Source organism: Cydia strobilella, chromosome 4, assembly GCF_947568885.1.
Source record: "Cydia strobilella chromosome 4, ilCydStro3.1, whole genome shotgun sequence".
In the NCBI taxonomy this organism is placed as follows: domain Eukaryota; kingdom Metazoa; phylum Arthropoda; class Insecta; order Lepidoptera; family Tortricidae; genus Cydia; species Cydia strobilella.
The window spans coordinates 12,080,370-12,093,747 of NC_086044.1; the positions used below are offsets into that span (position 1 = coordinate 12,080,370).

The window sequence follows — 13,378 nt, forward strand, 5'->3', positions numbered from 1 at the left end:
TTGCTCTTCTATACGGCCTTGTGGACCGCGAAGTACCGTATTACAAGTTTATTTTTAAGTTAAATACCTGTGCCAGTTCTCGAGAATGGTCGTGCCACGCTCTATTGGGATCGATCTATCATCACTGACAGGACTATTGTAGCCAATAAGCCCGACATTGTGATAAAAGATCGATCGCAACGCCGGGCCGTGCTCGTCGACATCACCATCCCCCATGATGAGAATCTCGTGAAAGCCGAGAAGGACAAGTCCAGTAAGTACCTAGACTTGGCTCACGAGATAACCGCCATGTTGGATGTTGAATCGCCGATCATTGTCCCGATAGTCGTTTCAGCGAACGGTCTCATAGCGAAGAGTCTCGACCAACACCTAGAGAGACTCTCGCTAGGTGCTTGGATCAAGGGTCAGATGCAGAAAGCGGTGATCTTGGACACGGCGCGGATAGTCCGCCGGTTCCTCTCTCTGCGGCCCTGACCACCGGCAGCTTGGGCCCTGCCCCGCTGCTGGCGGCACCCTAGGTTAAGTTTTTATATGTATTTATATGTTTATATGTATTTTGTATTGTTTTTGTACGTGTTTTTGTATTTTATTTTTATATCCATATTATAAAATAACCTAACCTGAGAAAAAGAATAAATAAAGAGAATAATAAAGAAAAATAAATAAAGGCCGTTTTAATATTTAGTTTTCTTTATTTCTAGTAAAGTAATTAAAACAATGTCAAATCAAAATATTCATGTATAGGTATATTTGCTTAGGTTGGGCATATTTTAATACCTCACATAATATGGCTGTATTCTCAGAATCACCATAAAATACATATATATAATGTAGTAATAATAGTACGCGAGATAATAGGTATTATTATACAAAATTCTATTGTGTAAGTAGCCACCAGACAGTACTACCTAATAACAACATCTAGTTTTAGAATTCCTAAAAACAACATTAATCCTATAAATTTTTAACAAGCAGGATCGTCTGCGAACGATGCTATTAAGCTTCCAGAGACCGTGAGTTCAAGTCTCACCAAAGGCAGTAATTTTTCCACTTTTTAATTTATTAATCCTATTCTTCTCATGTAACAGCAAATCGTAATGAAGCGCCTGCAACGAATGCTCGAGACTGAATGTGGAGAAGAGGCGAATTGTAACGCGGAGACCGGCGTGCTCGCGGGTCTGCGAGCGCTGTGCGCCGCTCTTGAGCGCAAGAGACCAGACGCCTTCCGACATGTCGCGCGGCAGGCCACACGAGCTCCATGTGCCATGCTGCGCTCTGATACAGCTTTAGCGGAATTGGCTTTGGCACTTGCACGCAGGATTACGAGAGATAACATTACATGGTCGAAGGTAAGCTTTACATAGACTACTACAGAGCCAGCCATACCTCCCGGAGACTCCGAAGAACACTTTGCACCCTGACGCGAGGCTGACAGAGCTAGCTTTAGCACATGCGCGCAGAAAAAATTGTGGGATTTACCATTGAACCTTTCGCCCACATATCAGTAATTCATAAAAATATAGTTATGTGATCCTTATTTAATTTAATTAATTATAATCATGAAATTCATCCTTCTTTTTCCAGATAGCAGCAGTATTTTGTATTTGCGGGTCACTATCCCGAGAGGCAGCTGAGGCAGCAGATGGTGAACCAGCTTTAGAATTAGTCGCAGCGCCGGCCGCGGCGGTCGCAGACCTTCTACACGAGGAGACAGGATCCTGGATAGCAGCTAACGGTGGATGGGTAAAAACAACATTCATCATCTGGATTATGGTGTAACACATTGGCTCCGCCTCTCTGTGCGAAGCTGCAAAATTTGCGTAGCTAGGCGTGGGCGAAGTGGGCCGTCGCCTACGGCCTCGCGCGAGGCCCCTTCGGGCATAGTGAAAGAAAAGGGCCTCGCAGATGCGATCTCGCCCACGGCTAGATTAGTTCACGCTACGCCACTGGTGCAAATCGCATGACGATTCGTGCTTTCGGACGGAGACGCGGTGCGCGCCGCAGGGTATACCGAGCTCCATAGTAACGTACGTATTTTTGCAAGTACGAGACGCGTTTCGTCGCGCATCGCTTCAGACGAATAATCAACATTTTCGAAAGAAAGAAAGAGCCATCCACTATCCTCTTAAGTCTTAATGATCGCTACAATAATTCTTCAGTCTCGTGAGACTGTTAAAAGATCGTCTAGTACCTATATGAATATCCACTTAATGGATTCGTTTCATGTTTATTGTTGTTTACCTGCCAAAGTCAGACTGCCAAATTCGAATGAGGACTAAGGCCTCATACTCACGAGCGCTTTTTCAACGCGCGTTAAAAAAGCGTTTGAATGACACAAATGGAAACATGTGTAATTATTCACACGATGGCGGTAGCGCTTTTTATCAAGCATTGTTGGATTTTAAACTAAGTCTTGGCTTTTAAATCGAATTTAACGTGCGGGCAGATACAAACGCTTTTTTAACGCGCGTTGAAAAAGCGCTCGTGTGTAATGAGGCCTAAGTGACCCTACACAGTCCATAAAGATTGAGTAATTAAATTTGATACACTGTCTAAAGTAAGGACGCTAAGTACGAATAGTTTAGTACATTGACCCGTCTGTTCCTATCTCTATCGCACGCGCGTAATTATATTGCTGTCCCGCCCATGCCATTATGCCGGCGTTCAATGACACCAAAGATAGATATAACTCCGTTATATAAGTTACTCTATGATGACACTGTGCGAGGGGAAAAACAATATAACTATGCGCGGAGGTAGAGATAGGAACAGACGGTTTAATGTACTAAACTATTTGTACTTAGCGTCCTTACTTCAATCAAAGACTTATGTTATGTAACTCCGTATAAGATGAATACAGTCTAAGGAAAAAAACGTGCCAGGGAAATCAAGATAATTTTATTCTTGGATAGATGGCGCTATTGGCGCTTCAACCTTTGGCCTATTCTCGACTAGATGGCGTTGACGACCCCGTTTGATATTTAACACATATCGGTGAAAGAACATGAGTCAAAATCATATAAAAATAATAAATATAAAAAAACTTTCTCGGAGAAGACGCCCACCACCGAGAGACCACGGGGACAACGCCGTCCTCGAAACGTCGGAACTTTGTTACGCGATTAAGTCCCGTGGTTGTCAATAATAATAATAAAAAACATTTATTAAATTTATATATTTATACATGTTTTGATATTTTATACATTTAAATTTTTAGCTTTAATCGTGTGTCGATAGATGGCAGTAAATTTACTGTGACTACAAAATTTACTATGACAGTAACCCTCTATCCTATATCTCTTTGGTTTAATGTAAGTTTTTGTTTATTTTAGAACGGCCTGGTGGAGCGACTGCGAGCCAGCGAGCGTGACCAGCGGTCCGAGAAGGCACTGCGAGTCATGGTCTCCTTTTTCGCCATGGTATTTGTAATCCTACTGCTGCTGAGATGGGTGCTACATGGTCACACCTCGTAGTACGATTAATAACCAAAATATTTCCGAAATTGTCTCTTGTAACTTTCTACGTTCAATTACAATTAGTGCCTAAAGGCCAATTATTGATGTTACAGAATGAGAAACAATACCGAGCCGAGCTTGTACAATAGCGATTTAGAGAAATGGATCCACATTATGTCGAGTTATGGATTATGAAATATAATAAATAATAACATTCAGCGTCTAAGTACGTATTTCTCGAGACACACAATAGTATTGTAATGGATAGGCTAATTAGTATTATAAAACATAATTTATTTCTGTTATACATTTAAAATGATATTCACAAAATGTGTTTTATTTAATCATACATAAGTCAAGTATAAGTAATAACTTTAGAATAGAACCCCATTGCTTATCCGACAAATAGACCTGTACCGCTGGCTATATTTTGACCCCTAGGTTATAAAAATATTAAAGTCAATTCTGTTTTCGCTTATGAATACTTTGTTAAGATGTAAATCTTACATTTTGTTTTGTGTCATATATATAATTTGCTTTTCTAGTAATTTGTTATTTTGTGGTAATTATTTTTTATTTTGAATTATCTTGGAGAAAAAAATATTCGAGAGAAAACATGTAACTGTGTTGCATTTAGGATAGTGTTTTTAGTGTGAAAACATAGTTTGTGTCAATTACGTCCACTGCAATCTGATACTATGTCATAATATTCTAAATGACACAAAAAAAAATTAGAGTTAAAAAAAATTACTTAGGTCGAATTTAATCGTTTAAATAGGTCCATTAAATGATTTTGTGTCTTATTAAGGCATAGCTTCATAAGATATTTGATGATTTCGTTGTAACAGGCTGTCACCGTTACAAAAGAATATTAAAGATGTTAGAGTTTACATCTTATTAATTTGAAATGCGGGATAAATAAGATGTATGAATTTGTGTCACTTGCATCCACTGCATAAACAAATATTACAAAAATATTATTTGCGTTCAAACGAAGCTAGCGGGCGGTCTGAATGGGCAACGGAGGCCGTGCAGGGTGGGGCCGCGGCGTGACCTTGCCGTACGCAACGCATGTTTACTTCGCCTGTGCGCCAAATTAACGCAACTTATTCAAAGAAGTTACGCAAACAACACAACAACAAGCAACAAGCAAGCAAAGAATGCGGCCAATTATCTTTTACCTATTTAAAACTCATAGATATTGTACAATGTCACCATTATGCAAAAGAACTGTAAGTACATGTTTGATTTGCGAGCGAGCTGGCAACATTGCGCAGGGAAATCTTAAAAATATCGCGTTTACGTGAACGCCACATACATTTGTGACAGTGATAGGGAAAAGGTACCACTAAAGTAAAATTTGGTTATTAATACCGTGACTTTCTTTCATTCTTTGATAAAAAAAAATGCTATTTATGCAACAAGTGCGGAAATCATCTTTACGCACGTGTATCATACAATGTTTTGCTATGCATTGTGCGAGTAAATAAAAAAACGTCATGGCAAATAAGTTTAATTATTAAAAGGAGTGTTTTAAATCGACACGAGTTGCGAATTACCTATTCGCACGTGTATCGTACGTTTTACAGTACATATGGCCCTTTAAACTTTCGACATATGCACGGTAAGTGCTCTTTTCCGCACTAGTGCGAGAAAGTAGCACCATATGTACTGTAAAAAAAAATTAAAAACAAAAAGCACTAGTGCGGAAAAGCAGTACTTTCCGCACGATATGGCTCCGTAGGAAACGCACTTTTCGAGCACATGCATTGTAAAAAAATATATAGGACTGTATCTCCTAAACCATGCGTCGTAGCGCAAAAATAATAAAATTTTCGTTCCCCTTTATATAACCCAAAAGTAATACATGAAAAATACAATGAAAAAAAAAGAAACAAAATCTTTCTAGGGCTGTATTAGCTGTATCTCCTATATCGTGCATCGTAGCGCAAAAATAATCAAATTTTCGCTCCCCTTTAAGAAGCCCCTAATTAAGATTGAAAAACGCAAAAAAGAAAAAGAGGAAAAAAAATCATTTTAGGGCTGTATCTCCTAAACCGTGCGTCGTAGCGCAAAAATAATAAAATTTTCGTTCCCCTTTGTGGAACCCCAAAGTAATATACAAAAAACACAATGAAAAAAAAAACAAAAAAAACTTTATAGGGCTGTATCTCCTAAACCGTCGTAGCGCAAAAATAATCAAATTTTCGTTCCCCTTTGTGGAACCCCAAACTAATATACAAAAAACACAATAAAAAAAAAAAACAAAAAAAAAAAACTTTATAGGGCTGCATCTCCTAAATCGTGCATCGTAGCGCAAAAATAATCAATTTTTCGTTCCCCTTTAAGGATCCCTTAATTAATACTTAAAAAAAAACAAAAAAAAACAGGAAAAAATCTTTATAGAGCTATATCTCCTAAACCGTGCGTGGTAGCGCAAAAAGAACAAAATTTTCGTTCCCCTTTACGGAACCCCAATATAATATACAAAAAACACAATGAAAAAAAAAACAACAAAAAAAATCTTTATAGGGCTGCATCTCCTAAACCGTGCATCGTAGCACAAAAATAATCAAATTTTCGTTCCCCTTTAAGAAACCCTTAATTAAAACTTAAAAAAAAAAACCAGGAAAAAAAACTTTATAGAGCTATTATAGCTATATATGTATATAGATATAATATCTCCTAAACCGTGCGTGGTGGCGCAAAAATAATAAAATTTACGTTCCCCTTTATGCAACCCATAATTTATATTTAAAAAAAAACGCAAAATTTAGAAAATAAATCTTTATAGGGCTGTATCTCCTAAACCATGCGTCGTAGCGCAAAAATAATAAAATTTTCGTTCCCCTTTATGCAACCCATAATTTATATTAAAAAAAAACGCAAAATTTAAAAAAAAAAACATTATAGGGCTGTATCTTTTAAACCATGCGTCGTAGCGCAAAAATAATTTAAAAAACCCCTTTAAGAAACCCGTAATTAATACTTAAAAAAAAAAAAACAAAAAAACCAGGAAACAAAACTTTATAGAGCTGTATCTCCTAAACCGTGCGTGGTACCGCAAAAACAATAAAATTTTCGTTCCCCTTTATGCAACCCATAATTTATATTTAAAAAAACGCAAAATTTAAAAAAAAAATCTTTATAGGGCTGTATCTTCTAAACCATGTGTCGTAGCGCAAAAATAATAAAATTTTCGTTCCCCTTTATGAAACCTCAAAGTAATATACAAAAAACACAATGTAAAAAAGAAAAAAAGAAAAAAAAACAATAAAAAAATCTTTATAGGGCTGTATCTCCTAAACCATGCGTCGTAGCGCAAAAATAATAAAATTTTCGTTCCCCTTTATGCAACCCATAATTTATATTTAAAAAAACGCAAAATTTAAAAAAAAAATCATTATAGGGCTGTATCTCTTAAACCATGCGTCGTAGCGCAAAAATAATTTAAAAAAACCCCTTTAAGTAACCCGTAATTAATACTTAAAAAAAAACAAAAAAAAACCAGGAAAAAAAACTTTATAGAGCTGTATCTCCTAAACCGTGCGTGGTACCGCAAAAACAATAAAATTTTCGTTCCCCTTTATGCAACCCATAATTGATATTAAAAAAAACGCAAAATTTAAAAAAAAATCTTTAAAGGGCTGTATCTCCTAAACCATGCGTCGTAGCGCAAAAATAATAAAATTTTCGTACAAGAAAAAGAAAGAAAAAAATAATAACAAAAAAACTTTATAGGGCTGTATCTCCTAAACCGTGTATCGTATCGCAAAAATAATCAATATCCGTTCCCCTTTAAGAAGCCCCTAATTAAGATTTAAAAACGCAAAAAAGAAAAAGAGAAAAAAATCATTTTAGGGCTGTATCTCCTAAACCGTGCGTCGTAGCGCAAAAATAATAAAATTTTCGTTCCCTTTTATGAAACCCCAAAGTAATAACAAAAAACGCAATGACAAAAAAAAGAAAAAAAAAAACAACAAAAAAAACTTTAGGGATGTATCTCCTAAACCGTGCATGGTAGCGAAAAATAATCAAATTTTCGTTCCCCTTAAGAAGCCCTTAATTAAGATTTAAAAATGTAAAAAAGAAAAAGAAAAAAATCTATATAGGGCTGTATCTCCTAAACCGTGCGTCGTAGCGCAAAAATAATCAACTTTTCGGTCCCCTTTATGTAACCATTAATTTATACAAAAAAAACGCAAAAAAAAAGTTTTTTTTTATAGGGCTTGATCTCCTAAACCATGCGTCGTAGCGCAAAAATAATTAAATTTTCGTTCCCCTTTATGAAACCCCAAAGTAATATACAAAAAACACAATGTAAAAAAGAAAAAAAGAAAAAAACAATAAAAAAAACTTTATAGGGCTGTATCTCCTAAACCGTGCGTCGTAGCGCAAAAATAATCAAATTTTCTTTCCTCTTTATTCAACCCTTAATTTATATTTAAAAAAAAAAACGCTTTCACTAAACTGCTGTAACTCGGAAACTTAGAATCCACAAAGGGGACTTTACTAAATTATGACACATATTAAAGCCTAACCAGTAATATATGATCATTGTCAAGAGGGCGCTGTTCATTCTCACGTATAGGGTGACAGTTCAGTATAGTATGAAAAAATATTGTATTTAATGAACATCATCATCAATGTAATTAATGTTGCTTGCCACGCTTAAACATAACAAAAATCACAATAAATTGCGTCTTAAAATAAACTTAAAAAGTCTACTAAAAATCGAAACAAAAGTAATTTTTAAGTCGCTGATGTGACATTCTCAATCAAAAGGTAGGTACCACTTTGTCGTTTACCATAAAGACGAAATTTGATTATATCTTTATACAAATAACCTGTCAGAGAAAGTGGTACCTTTTGATTAGGAACGTCACAAATGTTGGTCAGTATGAGGAGTGCAGCCTACAGTTTATTTTTAATTATATTTATATACCTACTACGGTAAGATTGATAAGACAATGTAATTATGCCTCCGAATGAAATAAATACACTGTATCGCAAAACTAAGTGGCGAGACAGCTCATAATGCCATCTCTTGGTTGGTCTTAACAAGGGTAAAGGAGATAGTATTAAGATCTCAGTCGCCAGCTGATATTGCGGCAAGTATAATAAGCACCCCACCCGCGTAGGTACCCTTCCCCGCGCACGCCCTTCTTGCTCAATTGAGTTTTATTTTGCCAGATAGTAAAAAAACCGTGGATCAAAATGACCCAAATTATGAATGATGTCTCAATGTGGTATTATAATATTGTAGACGTAAACTTAATAATATGATTTTTTTTTTGTGGCAGATACAGGGTGTTAATTAGAAAAAAATTTTTTTTAAATAAAAGCGGTGGATGAATTTGACACAGATTTGTTTGAATAACATATAACAATGTTCTGTAAAGTACAACACTTCACTTACCGACTCTAATATTTTTTTAGGCGTTTTAGGATCAATATTAGGTATTTATTAAATGCCATTATACCCGTGGATGAAAATGACACAAAATGCGTGTGTACGTCGGAAGCCACTTTGCCTTTACAGGGAAACAAAGAATTTCGTCTCGAATATTTTTTTTACAGAATGCTGATTGAAAAAAGAAATACCTAAATTTCTACCTAAGCAAATACCTAGGATGACACAAAATATTATTTTTAGGTTTAGTATATGGTCTGGAAACTATATATAAAAAATAAGCAACATTAATATTCTTATAACCTCAGAAGTTATTGGTACAGGTCTAAAAGCAATGAGCATGGGGGTAAACTAAAATTATGGATGGTATAGAAAGGATGCCAAACTCTTAAGGGCCCTCCACACTCATGCGCGAATCGCGGTGCGAAGCCGCGAACGCGTGTGTGGAGTCGGTTTCGCTGAATAGCGAACTAGACTCAACACTCGCGTTCGCGACTTCGCGCCGTGATTCGCGCATGAGTGTGGAGGGCCCTTCATGGCAGAATTGTTGCAAAAGTGACCGCTTTCAGCTTTAAATCATAGTTCCTAATCTCTCCGGTGGCGCTAGGTAGGCTCTGAGGCCAAAGTATTGTAATATATAGGAAACTCTATGACATGAACCATAGAACAGCAAATAACCAGACCAAATTACGTAGGTTGTTTCTGGTATGTTGTCAGGAATGTTAAAACGTGTTTTTAATTCTGTCGCATTGCATATGTTCTGTCCCTCACGGTCATGAATCTAGTATAACATGGATCGGTCATAGGGGTGGGGCGAAATGACCGAACGGGATAGTCTTATGTATCTTTCAGTAGTAGTGACAGAGAGCAATATATTACTTTTTGTCTTTGTCATAGTTTCACTTTTCCACCGCTGCCACAACCGAAATTGTGGCAAACAAATAAGTACGTGACATGTCATGCTTGTTCGTTGCTTGTTTAATTATTGTTGTTTTAAATGTTAATATATTTTTCCTTTTTTTATTGTGGGACGTACCACATTATTACAATCTATAAATTGTATATACAGATCACTGATTTAAACTTTCACGATTTTTACTCATTATTATTTACAACGACGGGACTTAATCGCGTAAAATAAGTATTAAACCCACCTTCGACGTTTCGAGGACGGCGTTGTCCCCGTGGTCTCGGAGAAGACTGGCTAAAGTTGACATCAACATCTTCTAGGCGCGCGAGTTTTTCGAACTACCCGCACTTGGTCTTGTTTATTAACTTGAACGTTTTGCGCACTAGGGATGTTACCGAGTCGACACACAACACTCACAATATTCGATTTTTCAACTTTCGATATTTGGTTTCGCTTACACTTACTAATGACTGGGTTCCATGTGGATGAGATCTTAAAACCTTCGTCTCGATTGAAATTTCTATGTTTCTTGATTTCAATGGCTTCACGGATTTTTCTACTATAAAACCCACGATCTGTAGAAAGTATTCTAGGGTTGTGAAGCTCAATCCAGTGGTTTGGCCCTGACTCTAGTAAATGCTCAGCAACTGCAGACTTGTTCACCTGACGGTTCTTGACAGCTGCGATATGTTCCTTAACTCGCTCCGCAATGGTACGTTTCGTTTCCCCGATGTAGGAACTACCACAACTGCAATCGATCTTATAAACGCCAGGTGACTGGAACGGGATAACGTCCTTCGGTGACCTCAGGTTTCCTGCAATTTTGGATAAAGGAGTGTATACCGTCTTTATAGAGTACCTCTCAAGTACTGTGCCAACCTTATCCGTTATTCCTTTCACATAAGGTAAAAATGCCGGTTGCCTGGAGACATCAGGACGCTTCACTCTTGCTTTTCGTCTGGGTTGCCACTTTCTCACCTTATACCCGTTCCACCTAAGTACCTCCTGAATATGCGACATCTCGCTCTTTAAATATTCAGGGTCACACAGATCTTGTGCTCTGTTCACCAGCGAGCTGACAACTGATTGTAAGTGTCGGGGATGGTGGTGAGAAAAAGCGCTCAAATACCTATCCGTGTGAGTTGGCTTCCTGTATACAGTATGCGTCAGGGTTCCGTCGACTCGACCAATCACGTTGACATCCAGAAAAGGCAAACTGCGCTGTGATTCCAATTCATACGTGAATCTTATCTTAGGATGAATTGAATTCAAATATTGGAGTAGTTGCTCCACTTCCTGCTTTCCACCTTTCATAACACAGAAAACATCATCAACATATCTCTTCCACAACTTTACTGCCCATGGCTGCAGGTCTATACTGGCTTCGATATGCTCCATCCAGATATTTGCCAAAACCGGTGCTACAGGGCTACCCATGGCCACACCATCGATCTGGAGGTAATGCTTCCCATTATACAAAAAATAGCTACCTTCTAAGCAGTTTCTCAGCAACACCATGACCGACTCCGATATTCCACCATCGCTCAGTTTCCCTCTGACCACTTCAAGGCACTCCTTCACGGGAACATTGGTAAAGAGCGACTCAACGTCGAAACTCACCATGATGTCGTCCGGTTCCAGCGTTATACCCTTGAGAATGTCTATAAAGTGACGAGAATCCTTCACAAAAGATGGCGTCCCACCTACAAGCGGTTGCAATACCGACGCAACATGCTTCGCAAGATCGTAAGTAGGAGATGAGATTTGACTTACGATAGGCCGCAAAGGCACGTTCGTTTTATGTACCTTCGGCAATCCGTACAATTTAGGTGGTTGTACAATCTTAGGTTTGTACAAACGATTGAAGACATCTTCCTCGAACAATCCTCTGTTGTCTCTGATAACAGCCCTGATGCGACGAGTGACCCTGGCAGTAGGATTGTATGACACAGGCTTGTAAACGAGACCGTCATCCAGTAAGTGTCGTATCTTGCTATCGTAGTCCGTTGAGTCCATCACTACAGTGGCGTTTCCTTAAGGCTGACAAGGTGGAAAGCAGGAAGTGGAGCAACTACTCCAATATTTGAATTCAATTCATCCTAAGATAAGATTCACGTATGAATTGGAATCACAGCGCAGTTTGCCTTTTCTGGATGTCAACGTGATTGGTCGAGTCGACGGAACCCTGACGCATACTGTATACAGGAAGCCAACTCACACGGATAGGTATTTGAGCGCTTTTTCTCACCACCATCCCCGACACTTACAATCAGTTGTCAGCTCGCTGGTGAACAGAGCACAAGATCTGTGTGACCCTGAATATTTAAAGAGCGAGATGTCGCATATTCAGGAGGTACTTAGGTGGAACGGGTATAAGGTGAGAAAGTGGCAACCCAGACGAAAAGCAAGAGTGAAGCGTCCTGATGTCTCCAGGCAACCGGCATTTTTACCTTATGTGAAAGGAATAACGGATAAGGTTGGCACAGTACTTGAGAGGTACTCTATAAAGACGGTATACACTCCTTTATCCAAAATTGCAGGAAACCTGAGGTCACCGAAGGACGTTATCCCGTTCCAGTCACCTGGCGTTTATAAGATCGATTGCAGTTGTGGTAGTTCCTACATCGGGGAAACGAAACGTACCATTGCGGAGCGAGTTAAGGAACATATCGCAGCTGTCAAGAACCGTCAGGTGAACAAGTCTGCTGTCGCTGAGCATTTACTAGAGTCAGGGCCAAACCACTGGATTGAGCTTCACAACCCTAGAATACTTTCTACAGATCGTGGGTTTTATAGTAGAAAAATCCGTGAAGCCATTGAAATCAAGAAACATAGAAATTTCAATCGAGACGAAGGTTTTAAGATCTCATCCACATGGAACCCAGTCATTAGTAAGTGTAAGCGAAACCAAATATCGAAAGTTGAAAAATCGAATATTGTGAGTGTTGTGTGTCGACCCGGTAACATCCCTAGTGCGCAAAACGTTCAAGTTAATAAACAAGACCAAGTGCGGGTAGTTCGAAAAACTCGCGCGCCTAGAAGATGTTGATGTCAACTTTAGCCAGTCTTCTCCGAGACCACGGGGACAACGCCGTCCTCGAAACGTCGGAGGTGGGTTTAATACTTATTTTACGCGATTAAGTCCCGTCGTTGTAAATAATAATGTATATACAGATGTCAATCACAATGAAAAAATCAACGATGATCATCAACTCTGGTCAACGAGGGACTCGAACCCACATCCTTAGATTGCCGGTCCAATGCGTTACCAATTGCGCCAGCTGACCATCCGTCAATCAACGCGAATTTAATCATTGCACCTCCTCAGAGGTGGTCAAGGTTGTGAACCTTAATATGCAGATGTCGCTAGTGACGTCGTCACAGTTGCAATGATTAAATTCGCGTTGATTGACCGATGGTCAGCTGGCGCAATTGGTAACGAATTGGACCGGCAATCCAAGGATGTGGGTTCGAGTCCCACGTTGACTAGAGTTGATCATCGTTGATTTTTTCATTGTGATTGACATCTGTATATACAATTTATTGTTGTTTTCTATGAAATTGTGCTTACTCTTATAAAACATAGTGATGGTTAGCGTT

The 13,378-nt window shown here is 38.4% G+C and overlaps 1 protein-coding gene across 1 annotated transcript in view; it reads left to right on the forward strand.

Moving 5' to 3' along the window:
* Positions 1–3,765, forward strand: part of LOC134741073 (uncharacterized) — a 106,368-nt gene extending 102,603 nt beyond the window's left edge. Inside the window, exons 4-6 of the mRNA XM_063673837.1 lie at positions 1,089–1,349; positions 1,585–1,743; positions 3,333–3,765. Coding sequence (XP_063529907.1) covers positions 1,089–1,349; positions 1,585–1,743; positions 3,333–3,473 — 561 coding nt within the window. The 3' untranslated portion in view covers positions 3,474–3,765. The remainder of the gene's footprint in view (positions 1–1,088; positions 1,350–1,584; positions 1,744–3,332) is intronic.
* Positions 3,766–13,378: the final 9,613 nt, after the last annotated feature.